At 50.0% G+C, this 14,672-nt stretch overlaps 1 protein-coding gene across 39 annotated transcripts in view; it reads left to right on the top strand.

Annotated features, from left to right (window-relative positions):
• Positions 1-14,672, top strand: part of ERI3 (ERI1 exoribonuclease family member 3) — a 132,781-nt gene that overhangs the window by 28,654 nt on the left and 89,455 nt on the right. For all 39 annotated transcript variants that reach the window (XR_011249344.1, XR_011249348.1, XR_011249195.1 and 36 more), the window contains 2 exons: positions 6,144-6,260; positions 12,998-13,057. Coding sequence is in view for 36 of the 39 variants with exons in the window: in XM_069553968.1 (XP_069410069.1) it covers positions 6,144-6,260; positions 12,998-13,057 (177 nt within the window). In the remaining 3 variants the exon portion in view is untranslated. The remainder of the gene's footprint in view (positions 1-6,143; positions 6,261-12,997; positions 13,058-14,672) is intronic.

Genomic DNA, 14,672 nt, shown 5'->3' with positions numbered 1-14,672 from the left:
TTGTGCTTAGTTGTCAAGTTGTGGCTAGTTCCCATCCATCATCAGCAGACCAGCTTTTTGGGGTTGTGGTGCTCTGCTCTTGGACAACCTAGTAGTGCAGGTAGCCGTGGATGGTGTAGGGTGACCAGCTGTCCTAATTTTAGCAGATTTCTGCTCCAGGAATCTGTGGTCCCAGGCACACAGAAAACTGGGACGTTGGTTTGTAGCAGTTGAGGGAGGCTGGGAGATGAGAGGCAGGGGATCTGGTAGAAAAGTTCTTTGCAGCCTGGCTCTGCCACCTCCCATCTTGTTACCTTAGGTAGGTCACTTTGCCTCTCTGGTCCTATGGAGAACTCTGTGAAAACAGAATTTTTCTGTTAGAGGCATGCTCTTGGCTTCTCTCTTGCCATTTATCAGCCCCTTTATGTGTTTACTTACCAAAAGCTGAGCGTGGGGTCAGTGTGCTGAAACAGACCTGAGTGCTAGAGATGCAGACTGAAGGCTCATAGTTTCACCCTCCCTGAGCACAGAGCCCAGCACTGTGTGTGTCCCTGCAGCTGTAGTGGAGGCTTTTCAGTTGGAATCCTGCAGGACTTTCTGCCTGGATGGTTCACATTCATTGCTCTTATAACTCAAGAACAGTCTTTCTTCTTAGCAGATAGAGCACTGAGCTCCTTAAAGACAGTCTTTCAGGCTAAAAGAATCAGATCTTTCTTGACCCTTCAGATTTTGAGAGCTGTTAGTCCTACTGTCTTTAAGTCTCATTTTCCCCATTTGGAGTCCCAGCTCTGTCCCTTCCTAGCAGTGCAGCCTTGAGCAAGTGACAGCTGCTTTTGGGGTCTTAGTTGTTCTGTAAAACAGGCCTAGTAGGGATTCCCATTTCGTGAGCTGTTAGGTGGATTCAGTGTCATTCCTGTTGCCCATTTAGCAGAATGTCTGCCACCGCTGTTGTTGTTGTTCAGTCACTCAGTCGTGTCCGACTCTGCAACCCCGTGGGCTGCAGCTTCCCTGCCCTTCACCACCTCCTGGAGCTTGTTCAAACTCATGTCCATTGGGTCAGTGATGCCATCCAACCATCTCATCCTCTGTCGTCCCCGTGTCCTCCTGCCCTCAATCTTTCCAAGCATCAGGGTCTTTTCCAGTGAGTCTGCTCTTCCCATCAGGTGGCCAAAGTATTGGAGCTTCAGCATCAGTCCTTCCAGTGAATATTCAGCACTGATTTTCTTTAGGATGGACTGGTTGGATCTCCTTGCAGTCCTAGGGACTCTCAAGCATCTTCTCCAACACCACAGTTCAAAAGCATCAATTCTTCAGCGCTCAGCTTTCTTTATGGTCCAACTCTCATATCCACACATGACTACTGGAAAAACTGTAGCTTTGACTAGAAGGACCTTTGTTGCCAAAGTAATGTCTCTGCTTTTTAATGTGCTGTCTAGATTTGTCATAGCTTTTCTTCCAAGAAGCAAGCGTCTTTTAATTTCATGGCTGCAGTCACCATCTGCAGTGATTTTGAAGCCCAAGAAAATAAAGTCTGTCACTGTTTCCATTGTTTCCCCATCTGTTTGCCATGAATGGGACATAGTCCAGTGATGGGACTGGATGCCATGGTCTTCGTTTTTTGAATGTTGAGTTTTAAGTCAGTGTTTTCACTCTCCTCTTTCACCTTCATCAAGAGGCTCTTCAGTTCTTCACTTTCTGCCGTAAGGGTGCTGTCATCTGCATATCTGAGGTTATTGATATTTCTCCCAGCAATCTTGATTCCAGCTTGTGCTTCATCCAGCCAGCATTTTGCATGATGTACTCTGCATGGAAGTTAGATAAGCAGGGTGACAATGTACAGCCTTGGCGTGCTCCTTCCCAATTTGGAACCAGTCTGTTGTTCCATGTCCAGTTCTAACTGTCTGCCACATCAGTTCAGTTCAGTCACTCAGTCGTGTCCGACTCTTTGCAACCCCATGAATTGCAGCACGCCAGGCCTCCCTGTCCATCACCAACTCCCGGAGTTCACTCAGACTCACGTCCATCCAGTCGCTGATGCCATCCAGCCATCTTATCCTCTGTCCGTCCCCTTCTCCTCCTGCCCCCAATCCCACCCAGCACCACAGTCTTTTCCAATGAGTCAACTCTTCGCATGAGGTGGCCAAAGTACTGGAGTTTCAGCTTTAGCATCATTCCTTCCAAAGAAATCCCAGGGCTGATCTCCTTCAGAATGGACTGGTTGGATCTCCTTGCAGTCCAAGGGACTCTCAAGAGTCTTCTCCAACACCACAGTTCAAAAGCATCAATTCTTCGGTGCTCAGCCTTCTTCACAGTCCAACTCTCACATCCATACGTGACCACAGGAAAAACCATAGCCTTGACGAGACGGAATGGAAAGAATGAAATGATTCCATCTTGTGTTTGTCTCTGAAGGTGTTGGGGCCGGCTCCTCACTACCCCTGCCCAGGCTCCCAGCACTTCGGAGAGAGGAGACGCCTCACATTGTGTTTGCCTTTGTGTCTACACCCAGCCCCCGCCTGGTAAAAGTAGGCGCTTAATAGTATTGGTTTATGACCTGATGATGATGACAATATGACTTACCTTCCAGGATTAAAAAGGGTAAGATGAGAAGATGTATTTGAAAACGTATAATAAAAAGCATAACCCTGGGTATGTTGCTCCATTAAGATACTTCTCGTAGTGCATTGTTCGTCATTTGCTCTTTTGCTCTCTGGTTCATGTAAAGTAAAGCAGACATCTTATCTCTAAATCACACTCCTACAACCTGACCAGAGTCCCATACAGAGTAGATGCTCAGGTAGTTTAATTGGATGCAAACATCATACAGAAGTAAGGAATTGTGAAATTACTATTAGGGCTTGAAAAGAGGGCTGTTAAATACAAACCAGTTCTTCTTTCCTTCATGATGCTGCCTTTACACAAGCAGACACTCAGCTGTTCCTTTTAAAAAAACTTTGTCCAAGGGGAATGAGGAAATTGAGGGTGGGCAAAGGAGGAAGGGCAGAATAACAGGTTCATGATCCGAATAGCTGCCCCTAGGAGTTGGCACTTAGGGACATCTTCATAAGCTTTGGGTGGAATGAATGTGATCAGCCTGTAGCTTTGGGGTTCCCTCTCTGATCATTATCAGCTGAAAACTTATGAAGTGTTTGGCCTACCCTAGCTGTACAGGCTGCAGAGTTTTGTCAGCTGGTACAGACTGGGGGTCCTCTGCCATGAATAGGCTGTTGAGAACAGTGCTTTGAGGTTCTGGGCTTGTCTGGGCAATATGGAAAGGTTAGAAGTAGCTAAATGAGATCCTTTTTGTTCTAACTCCCCAAAGGGTCTTCTATCAGAAGTTCCTCTTTCACATGTTCCTTGGCTCAAAAGAATATGCCAGTGTGTAAGGTCGGTGTTACAGTAGCTGATGGTGGTGCTGAGGTAGGACCCCTCCAAACTCATGTTCTGAGATTGGCCTTGTTCTTGGTCTTGGAGAGAAGTCTTGGCTGATGGCCAAACAGCGTTGGAGAGGTGTTTAGGATAGGTCCAATCTGCTGCATGCTGGCCCGCAGACATTTCAGAGGGGTTACCCCTCTTCATACAGAGCCAAGGCTGACTTGTTCCCCCTCTCTGGGAGGGTGATTTTGAGTGTGAGCGCTTAGGTTGGCTCCATTTCCCCAGGGGCGAGGAAGCCAGTGGCAGGAAGGATTGAGCTGCAGTAGGGAAACCCAAAGGCCAAGTTTTAAGAGTATCTACTGGGAATGCTGACTCGGTGCTGGTCAGAGCAGGAGCTGAAGCGCTTACTATTTTACAATAAATACTAATAAAATTCTAGATCTATAATAACATTTCAGATCTCTAAAACAAACCATGTGCTTGTAAAAAAGTGGAAAGAGATCAACTTTAAGCCATAAATTCTTGGTAATAGAGGGGTTTTTTTCTATTTATGTTTGATAGATATTTTTGTTTCCAGAGGAATGTCAACTCCTAATTTCATAATGTATCATGGGCTTAAGAAAATTGAATTTAATGAAAGCCAGAGATGAATGGCATCCTTAAAGGTCCCAACACTTGTCTTTATTAGCAGGACAAACTGCAGGTCTCCAAACACTGCTTCTCTCCAAATGAAAGTTTAAATGAAAAGTACAGTTGTGTCACAGGTTAAATTTCATTGTGGGCCCAGCTAACATTGTTAGTGAGGAGCTGGCTGTATTTGTTTCCTTAGACACCAGGGCTGCCAAACCCACCAGGCTATGGAGCTCTTTCCATTGGAGAAGTGTTTCTTCTACTTAGTGGCAGAGGAAGGATATATCAGAAACGAGCCTAACTCAGATGAGCCCCACCTCAGAGTTACAGCCTGGAAATATTGGGTATCTGATTTTTCAAGGGGGCTGGTGTGTACTTTGTGTGTGTGTGTTTTGTTTTTCAGAGCCAAGCTCTCCTCTCTGGCCTACCCTGTGGTACTCTGGGAGGAGAGGCACCACTTAGTTTAAGCAGCAGCCTGGGCCTCCTCTCCGCCCCTCCTCTGCCTCAGTCTTAATTTTTCCGCCCTTCCTGTCTCTAGGGGCTCCTGCCAGCTTCCCCATCCTTGGGGCAGCCCAGGGAACCCAGGCAGCCAGAAGCTTTGAATTTCTCTGTCATGAAATCTGGCTGCCTTGGTTTGGTCTTCAGTCCTGCTGTGATCTGTTGGATAAAGATGCTTGAAAAACGAATCCCATAGAGCAGGTGTGTTTGGTGGGGAGACACCAGGCTGCCGTGGAATATCAGGGAGACAGGCCATTTCTCCTTCCGTCTCCCCACTCATCCATTTCCTGATTGCAGTCAGGTGTCAGCGGCTTCTGTGTTGTTTCTCTGGGATGTCCCTGGAGAGAACCAATTTGCCTTGATTTTAGTGATGCTGGAAAGGTCCTCAGCAGAATGGGTGACCTGGGGAGAGGATGCCACTGGAGCTGACTGCGGGGGCCATTGAGCAGGCAAAGCCCCCCTCCTGTCTCTGCAGTGGAGGCCTCTTTCACATGCTAATTTTACTTGGAGGATTTTGCTTTTATTTATTTATTTTATTATTTCCTATTTGTCTCTTCCAGATGTTTTCAGGGCAATTTTTTGTGTGTGTGTGTGTGTGTTGTAAACTAATTCCATTCATGTTTTAAAAATTTATGAAAGCACTAATAAAAATGTCAAAGTGGTAAAAATGTTAGCTTTTCCTCTGCTTTGATTAAATTTTGCAAACTGTTTTTGAATATTAAAAAGCAATAATTTTTTTTATTCTCTCTCCTGGCTTCCCCTCGTCTCTCCGGCGCGTGCGTGCTCTCTCCAGCCCTCTCCCCCCGCTCTGGCCTGTTCCTCCCTTTCCAGGAGCGATGTATGACGCGGGCTGCACAGTCGGCATGCTGCAAGCCTGTTTGCACACCAGGACCTTGGTGCTGTGCATCTCTATTAAATAACGGAGACAAATTAATCTTAGAGACACCAAACAAATTGTCACTCCTCCTCGTTCTCTTCCATTACGTTCCAGCGGACTCGGAAGGGCTGGCTAAGCGATTGGGTTATGGGGGGGCCGACGCTGAGGGGTGGATGTGCTGTCTGAGAGAAAGGTGGGAGGCACTAGCTCTTAATACTCTTACTTAGGTTTCTCTTACTCAGGTTTCTCCTCTTCAGTATCGTCTTTGGCTCCTTTGACTTTATTTACTGCTTATCTCTCTCTCTTTTTTTCTTTTTGTAAAAACTAATGAAACTCATTGTCTCTGTTTAAACTTCATGCACAGAGGTCTGTGCGTTAGTCTGATGGCTGGTTATCTATGTGGCTGGAGACTTAGGCCCCTTCCAGGGAAGGGACGCAGGCAGGAGGAAGGGGGTTCTCCTTTTAGGGGCTGGAGTGAGCAGACCCCTGCTGGAGAGCCAGGGGTGGGGGGAAACAGGGCCAGATGCTCCCACTGTGTCCTTCCCCTTCCCAGAGACAGTGGGGGTGGAGTGTGCCTCGGGTCCCTGGAACCTGTGAGGATGTTAACTGTGGGAGGGTCAGGATTATAACTGAGCTGGCATCTTCTCACTCAAAGTCTTCAGTTTGACCTGGCAGGAGCTAATGAGTCCAAAACACTCCCCCATTCTTGATTCGGAGTTCTTTGAGATGGTTAGTTTAGAAAAAAACAACTGATTCTTCCTTTTCTGTGCCTTTGCCATTCCAGGAAATCATCGAGTTCCCCATCCTGAAGCTAAATGGCCGGACCATGGAGATTGAGTCTACCTTTCACATGTATGTCCAGCCTGTAGTCCATCCACAGCTTACTCCCTTCTGTACAGAGGTAAGGGCCCTGGCTAGCGGCAGGTGCTGCTGGGACAGGAGCTTGGGGATCATTGGTGCTCTATACCGGCTGCTTAGGGAAAGCATAGGTCTTCTCAGTGGTTAAGGCAGGTACACATTGGGCCCAGCAGTTGGCTTTTTACAAAGTCTGCCACTCCCCTCGGATCACTGTGGTCATCGGGGAACCCAGGGAGAGTAGTGATTCACTCTTCCCTGTAGTGATTCCCAGCTTCCCTGACACTTTCCCTTCCTCATCATCCCTACCTTTCCTGGTAAACCAGGCACTTGAAGTCTAGGAGTCGGGTGGTGCCTCTAGGGTTCAGCTTCTTTTCAGTTCCATTTCCCCTTAGGGTCCTTGGCAGGAGGTGAAGATTTCAGCTTCTTGGTTATGTTGAGGCTTTCTTAGCTGTCTGGTGATGTTTTTCTGTCCTTGAATGAAGTGGTCCTCTGTGAAGCATTGATGGCATTTGTGGGAAGCACACTGCTATCACTAAGGAAAGAGATGGGCAGTCCAAGTGGGGTATGAGGACCGCGTGGCCAATGCGGAGATGTCTTTATCCTTATCCTAGGCTGCTTCTGTACTTGGCCACCTTGCCAACAGATTAGTGTGGCCCCATTTTATGGATTTTGAAACTGGGACTGAGATCTTGGCGCTTGCTAGGGTCTCAGAAGAGTCATTGGCAGAGAGGAGGCGCCCCAGAAGAGTGTGACTCTCGGGACTGTATGAAGAAGCCTTCTGTGGCTGCTTTTCCCTGTGGTGCATCGTGTTATATGCTCTGTGCTGGGGTGGTGGAATCATGGGCCAAGTGTGTGCGGTAGCAGAGATCCTGGGAAAACGTGAAAGCGAAGAGATCAAACCAGTCAATCCTAAAGAAAATCAACCCTGAATATTCATTGGAAGGACTGATGCTGAAGCTGAAGCTCCAATCCTTTGGCCACCTGATACGAAAAACTGACTCATTTGAAAAGAAGCTGATGCTGGGAAAAGATTGAGGGCAGGAGGAGAAGGGGGCAACAGAGGATGAGATAACATCACTAACTTAATGGACCTGAGTTTGAGCAAACTCTGGGAGATAATGAAGGATGGGGAAGCCCAGCGTGCTGTAGGTCATGGGGTTGCAAGGAGTTGGACATGATTTTGCGACTGAACAACTAGCAGTTTGGGTGAGAGTACGTTAGAGACTTTGTGCCATCATCCAGGGACCTGTTTTCTCCATATGAGTGAATCAGGAGGACAAAAGTTCTCAAGTAATCCCCAAACAATCCTTTTGGTGTGGAGGGGTTGGGGAAGTGCCTGCCTGTGCTGGCTGGGGAGGTCAGTGGTCTCTGATACTAACTTAGCCCAGATATGAGGTCTTGAGCTCCTGGCCTTGATGCCAGTGCCCCAGGTGGGCCTTTTGTTGTAGGTATCCATCTGCCAAGGTGTCTAGTCTCTCAAGCCTTTTGTTGTTCCAACCAATGATGATGAGGCTCTTGTTTCCACTGGGGACAACTTTTCTCCCCTCATTCCCCTGGGAATTACCTGTACCACTAGGGGGCGCTAATCTGTCCTGTTTCCCCCTTTGGGAAAAAATCATCACTTTAATGATGATGAAAATCCCCTTCCTTATGGGAAGGGAAGGGAAGACTTTCCTGAAACTAGCCAGGTTCTTGAGCCCTCCACTGGCCTGAAAGTGTAGTGTCCCCTTATCTTTCCCTTCCTCCTTTCTGTGTGCGGCCTCCCCCTTGGGGCCTCCAGTTCCAGCTCACTGCCTGACGTCGACAGGCAGGCCTAAATTGGGGGAAGCTGGTACTTGTTTAGGGGTGGAGTGGAGCATTGCTGGAGCTCAGCTCTGGGCAGGACTGGACGCTTGAGGATATTGGGAAACGGGGGTTTTTCAGAGCAAAGTTGCTACTGCTTCTCTTTTGAGGGAGGGGAGAAGGGATTGCAAGACTCTGCTGAGAGATGTTTCCTTTTTCTGGAAAGTCTCACCGAGGGACACGCATACATAATTTGGAGGGTAGCGGGCTTGGTGGCATAGGATCCTCCTTATGAAGCCTGCTCTGAAGTGAGGCTGTGACTGTGCTGTAGACATGGATTCTGCCATCCTCTCTCAGGCTCCCAGAGCTCAGAACTCCCCCTGGCCTGGTCCCTGCTTTTTCATCTAGCCTCAGATCTCCCTGCTTCATCTCCGCCTCACTTTCCTCAGTCTGTCTCTACACACGATGGTCCTTCTGCCTGTGTGCCCCGCCTGCCCTCCTGCTTGTCCTCCAACACTCTGCTCAGGGTCACCTTCTCTGGGAAACCTTCACTGAGCCCAGGCTGGGCCGTGCTCAACCCAGCATAGCACCGTCAGATATGTTATACTGCAGTCATTTGTCCATCTCCCCACTAGACTGTGAGCTCCTTGATGGCAGAAACTAGGTGTGATCCCTGTCGGTCCTATCCTTAGGGCCTGGCACCAAGTAAAAATCCATGTTCCTCAAGTGGCTGGTGTCAAGGAGTTTTTCTACCACAGCCTGCCTCCCTGCAGGGTAGCTGTACTGCTCACTGCTCTTTTGAGTAAGTAACGTCTTCTTTGAAAAACCTCAGGTCATCTAGATATCGCCCTGTCTTCGTACTAGATGGACTGTAATGCCAAGGGAGGCACAGACACAGGATGGGGCTGTCCTTCTGAGACCTCATCCAGTCTGGCAGAATGTGCCTTTGCGGACGGGGAGGGGTGAGATCATTCCAGCCACAAGGAATCTTTCATTGGTAAGGGTAAGGAACAACCCCAAACCTCCAGATTTTTCTAAGCAGGTCCCCCGGGAGGATTTTCTCTCTTGGACCAGAAGTTTTTTTTTAAAGAACCCTGGCCGTGTGCGTGCATGCGCAAGCACATGCGTGTGTTAGGAGCGAGACGGGCTCAGTGCTGGGCAGCCAGAAGAGGGGTTCTGCCTCGAGTGAGTCTGCAGCCTGCGTGCAGACACTCTCGCTGTCTGAGTGATGAGCATGTCATTAGCCTTCTTGAGGTCCTTTCTTAGTCCCAGTTGATAGGCTGCCTGGAGATGTTCTGACAGAAACAGGATGGGGGTGTGTTGTCTTCCTTCCCAAGCCCTTTCCTACCACCTCTAGAATCCACTCCAGCTCATTACATCTCTGCCTGTAGCAGCTGGGCTGCTGCACAGTCCCTGACCACGTGCAGTCCTTTTTGTTATTGTTGTCACTGTGGAAAAAAAAAACAAACTAGGGAAAAATACCCATTTTGCTAAATGCCAGTAAAGGGCTTTGTCTTGCACCTGTACTTGTAAAGGGTGAGATTTATTGGTCTCTTTGTCTGAGGAGAAAGAGTGGGTCTGATTATCAGATTGCACACCAGAGACAAGTGCTTATGTAATCAACAAACTGTCTTGGTGTCAGAATACGATTGTGCTGGAGATAAACTGTGAAGGGAGAAAGCACTGGATGCTGACACGCTATTGGCAGCGAGCATCCAGGGCTGCTTCCTGTAGTTGCCCGTATTTACGAACGAGGAAGCCCACTCGTCCCCAGACAGAGCTCTGGTGCGGGTAGGGGATCTCAGTCACCAGTTACGTTATCAGTCAGGGTCAGAAGCCCCTCGCCTTGTGGTTTCTGAGTCTGGGGAAGCGGGAGTTAATCTGTAATCCCTCAGTGAAAGGAGCCACAGAGCACACATTAATCCTTGCTCTCACCTCTCCTGCTTTAAGTGGTTAAGGTCTCTGAGCTCTGTTTAGCCTGTGAGCCCTGGTTCTCAGCTTAATAAATACTTGGCTTTGCTCTAGTACCTTTCATTGTGAGAATGTGAAAGCTTTTTACAAACATATATTAACTCAAGTGGGAATGGGCTTAAATAGCAGCGTGAAAGATTTAGGTTAGGCCTAAGGTATCACTTCCCAGTATGTATTTTATTATATTTTCTCTCTTCCTCACAGTTTCTGGTATGTCTTATAGGTTGTCGATATCAGGTACGGGGATTGACTTCTTAAATTTCACCCTCCACCATCTTCATCAAGTGCCTTGACAGAGCTGATCAGATGTGATCCATTGTTGGAGGCGTTAATGCAGGGGAGCGAGGCCTGTTCCTGAAAGGATCTCAAGCCCCTGTGTCTCTGGGGGTTGAGTACAAGTCCCTTAGCTGTAAGCTGTAAGCCATGCCTTGGCCCACAGGCGGTTTGGGAAGCATGGAGAGAGGCAGGAAGCCAAGCTTACTAGGCTCCTCCCAGGCTGATGATTCTAGGATTGCTGACCACTGCAGGGGAGTGTGAGAAAGCCCCAGAATTCTGGAGGCCGTCTGCACCCCTGCACCCCACAGTGACAGGAGGCGGGCCTAGTCTTTGGTGAGAGACCCCGCAGGTCAGCACCTCAGTGGTTGTTTTCGATGTTGTGCTTTTCCTGGGACCTAGGGCAGGTGCTGACCTCAGTCCCATCTCCAAGGAGCGAGGGTTCTTGGCAAGGATGCTGTTGGTCTCCTGTGTAAGAGGGATTTTCTGGAAGCCCTTCAGAGTTCATCTGAGTGACACTTGGTGGGAGCCAAGAGGAGGAGACCCAACCTTGCCTCGGGAAACTCAGACTGGACACGAGACTGTGAGCAGGCCCTGGGGCTTTCCCTGACAAGTGGCTGTGTGCCCTCTTTTCCAGGATTGTCCTGATCCAAAGCCCCAGCGCCAGGCATGGGGATGTGACTCAGCCCTAGGAGAACCTAGCAGGAGAGAAGCTGGGCGAGAAAGGGCAGTAGTGGGTGCATCCAGGCATCTGGCTGTGGGACCTGGAGTTGGCAACAGGCCTGCTCCAGACCCTGCCGAGATAAAACACAGGGCCCTGCCTGCTCAGTGTGGCTCTGGGTGCCGACTGGACTGGGCCAGGACTGGGCTGCCAAGAACTCAGATTCCACAATGGCAGGGTTGTCATGCCTTTCTTCACTGCTGGATTCCTGCTTGCTTGAGTGGGGCCCCGCCTTTCCAGCAGTAGATGCTGACTGAATGGAAGGAGAAGTCTCAGCACTCCACGATGAAAGCTACAAACCTGGGGCTCTTCCCCATCCCCACCCGAGCCCTCAAGGGACCACCTTTTCTTCTCTTTGGCTCAGGCCCTCCCTCTGCTGGGCAGTTCTTTGGTCTTCCAAGCAAGGAAAGGGTGTAGAAGTGCCAGCCGGGTGGGCATGCTGTGGGTTAAAGCCTCGCGAAACAACAGTGTAGTTAATCTTTCTAATTTATTTTCCTTTTAGACCATGGGAAGTCTGTAGGCAGCAGCTGTTACCCAATTAAAATACAGATTAATATAAAAACAGTTTCTGGAATATAAAATAGAGTGGCTGTGTCCTTACACTTCCTTAAAATACCACCTAATAATGACTTGATGAACTACAGAAACCCACCTAGAGGAACTCAGCGTTCTTAAAATGAAAATTTCTTCCCTAAAAGGTGTGTATTACCATTCCGTGTAAGTCACTATGAGAAAATAACCTTCCCTCTTAGAGCCAGCGGTTTGTGTGAGTTGGGTATTTGGTATTCATTACACATAATTATAGTTTAATTGGAGTTTAATCCCCACCCCCCACACTTAAAAAAAAAGAGAAGTTTCCAAGCAGGCCTGAGATGCTACTCTGTCTGGAAGTGGCCAGGATGCCGGCCATGGTGATTTCCAGCTGGGTCCACGTCTGTGCAGGGGCCTCCTGCTGCAGGCCCTGAAGGCAGCCTCTCTAGTCTGTACTTGAGGGATATTTTCCACTTCAAAATAAAGCAGACCAAAGCACCAAGCTGGTTTGAACCTACGCCTGACCTGGGTGGAACAGAGGCCCTTGAGTGAGAAATCCCCTAGACTAGGTTTGTAGGTTTTTTCCTCTGCTGAAGGTGCCAGTTTCCTGCTTGGCCAGCTGGTATCAAGGGCCCAGGAATGCAGGGTGAAGGGTGGATGCCTGGGGGGCACCCTGGCCCTTCAGTGGTGCAGAGGGGGAAGTGCTGGATACCGAGGCTCAGAGAAAGGGGGACTTGGAACTAGAGGTGCTGGTCCCGTGTGCGGGCATTCCCTGAGTTCTGCAGGAACTCCTAAGGAGCCTGGAGGTGAATTTACTTGGGCTTCCCAGGTAGCTCAGCTGCTAAAGAATCTGCCTGCAGTGCAGGAGACCCTGGTTCGATTTCCAGGTCAGCAAGTTCTCCTGGAGAAGGCATAGGCTGCCCACTTTAGTATTCTTGGGCTTCCCTGGTGACTCGGATGGTCAAGAACTCACCTGCAATGCGGGAGACCTGGGTTCAATCCCTGGGTTGGAAAGATCCCTCAGCCTACGTGAAAACTAAAGCCTTGATAGCTTCCTTGATGGCTCAGCTGGTAAAGAATCTGCCTGCAATGGGGGAGACCTGGATTTGATCCCTGAGTTGGGAAGATTCCCTGGAGGAGGGCATGGCAGCCCGCTCTAGTATTCTTGCCTGGAGAATCCCCATGGACAGAGGAGCCTGGCGGACTACTAGCACAGTAATTCGGGAGGAGTTATTGCACCTACTGAATACAAAAGATGTGTAAAATCAGATTTTCTGCAACATGAAAGCTGAAAAGAGGTCTGAGACCCAGCCCGTGCCCCCATCTCGGGGCAGGAAGTTGTGGGGGTGCGTGATCCCCAAGGCTTCTGCCAGGTTTGGAGCCTACAGCTATGCAGGTCAGAGGCTTTACTGTAGAAGGAGGAAAACAGAAAAGACTCCAGTGCAGCTTTGAGTCCCTGCGTCCCCGGTTTGCACCCATAGGCTATTTCTCTTTCCTTTCAGCTCACCGGGATTATTCAAGCCATGGTGGATGGTCAGCCAAGCCTGCAGCAAGTGCTGGAGGTAGGTTGAGTGACCTTTAATTCCTGACCTCTGACCCCTTCCTGCCGCCTTCCTCTCCCTCCCCTCCTGAGAATGTAGCCGTGTAATTTGACTATGATTATGGCTTGATTAGAATAACATTTGCTGTCACATCAGTGACATGCTGTTGAGAGTATTGAACCATTGATCTGTCATCTCCAGCTGTTCCCATCAGGGTTACTGACAAGATGTCCGTGCGCCCCCGGGAGTCGGTGGAGGCCCCGCCTGCTCGCAGCCCGAGGCTGTTGCTGGCCGGTGGCTCTGGCGACTATCAGGCAGCCTGCGCCGGGCGGCTGGGAGCAGGGGAGCCGAGCTGCGGCACTGCGGGCGGCCCCGGGGACTCGAGGTGTTTTTGTTTAGCTTTAGTGTTGGCTTCTTGTGGCATGTGAGCACTTCATTAACTCACCCAGAACTCCCCATTGATGGCTTTTGTTTGCTGTCAGCTCCTCCAGGAGGTGCGGCCGGCCCGCCTGCCCCACTGCAGCTTGCCGCTGGATGCATTGTGCCTGTCAGGGGTGCGGAGGCTGCACTGGGTAATGATTCCTAATCAGAATAATTACAACAATTGCCTATGTGAGGAAAATCAAATTAAAGGCTTTAGAACCCTTGGCAGAGACCACACTTCTGGGATGTTCTCCTTGGGGAGCTGGAAAAGGTTAAGACGCTGCTTCTTGTGCTCGAGCCTGAGGGAGTTGGGAAGCCGTGCTTGGCCTCAGCTCATCTCCCACCCCCCGCTGGCCTGGGGTTTTCAGAGAGGGAGAGAGCCCCCCCTCCCCCCCCTCCCCGCCCCGCAACTTCCTTCTCTGGGGGGAGGGGAGAGGAGAAAAAGCCTGTGGATCACATTAGGTGCTTTATTTATCCTTAAGAGCAACCCACTCCAGTATTCTTGCCCAGAGAATCCCAGGGACGGGGGAGCCTGGTGGGCTTCTGTCTATGCGGTCACACAGAGTCGGACATGACTGAAGCGACTTAGCAGCAGCAGCAGCAGCAGCAGCAAGAGCGGCAAGCCCCAAGCTCTGCCCTGATCACAGGAGCAAGCCGTGTGTCTGGGGGACAGCAGAGCACACCTACGCTGGAGGGAGCAGGGTGGTGGCAGGGAGGAAGATCTTTTTCTTGGGCCCAGAGGGCCTGTCCCATGGAGGAGAGAAACGCAGACTGAGTTTCCTGGGGCTCCTCAGGGTGGAACTAGGGCCAGAGAGACAGGTCTAGGCTCACCCAGCAGCCGAGTGTGTTTCTGATCTCAGGGAGCATGAGGCCCAGGCTCTGTGGCTGGTCAGGCTCTTGAAGGGTTGGGAGAAGATGAGCTCTGAGGTGTCTTCCAGCCCCACTGACCCTCTTCTTGGGTGGGGAGATTCACCCTTATGACTAAGGGGTCTCCTCAGCCTGGACTGCTCTCTCTGCTCTCAAGACGAGACTCAAGGAGAAAGAGGGGACCCTTCCGTCCCTGTCTTCCAGCCAGCATCCCAGAGCGAGGCCAGGGGACAGGCAGCTTTTCCCTGGAGTGTCTCTTGCTGGGATCTTGGGAGAAAGATGCTTTTTCTGGGCCAGTACCAAACCAGGGCTGTTGAGGTTATGGAGTTTTCTCCTAAGTGGTGCT

The sequence above is a fragment of the Ovis canadensis genome, chromosome 1, assembly GCF_042477335.2.
Source record: "Ovis canadensis isolate MfBH-ARS-UI-01 breed Bighorn chromosome 1, ARS-UI_OviCan_v2, whole genome shotgun sequence".
Lineage (NCBI taxonomy): Eukaryota > Metazoa > Chordata > Mammalia > Artiodactyla > Bovidae > Ovis > Ovis canadensis.
This window is presented reverse-complemented; position numbering and strand designations above follow the sequence as displayed.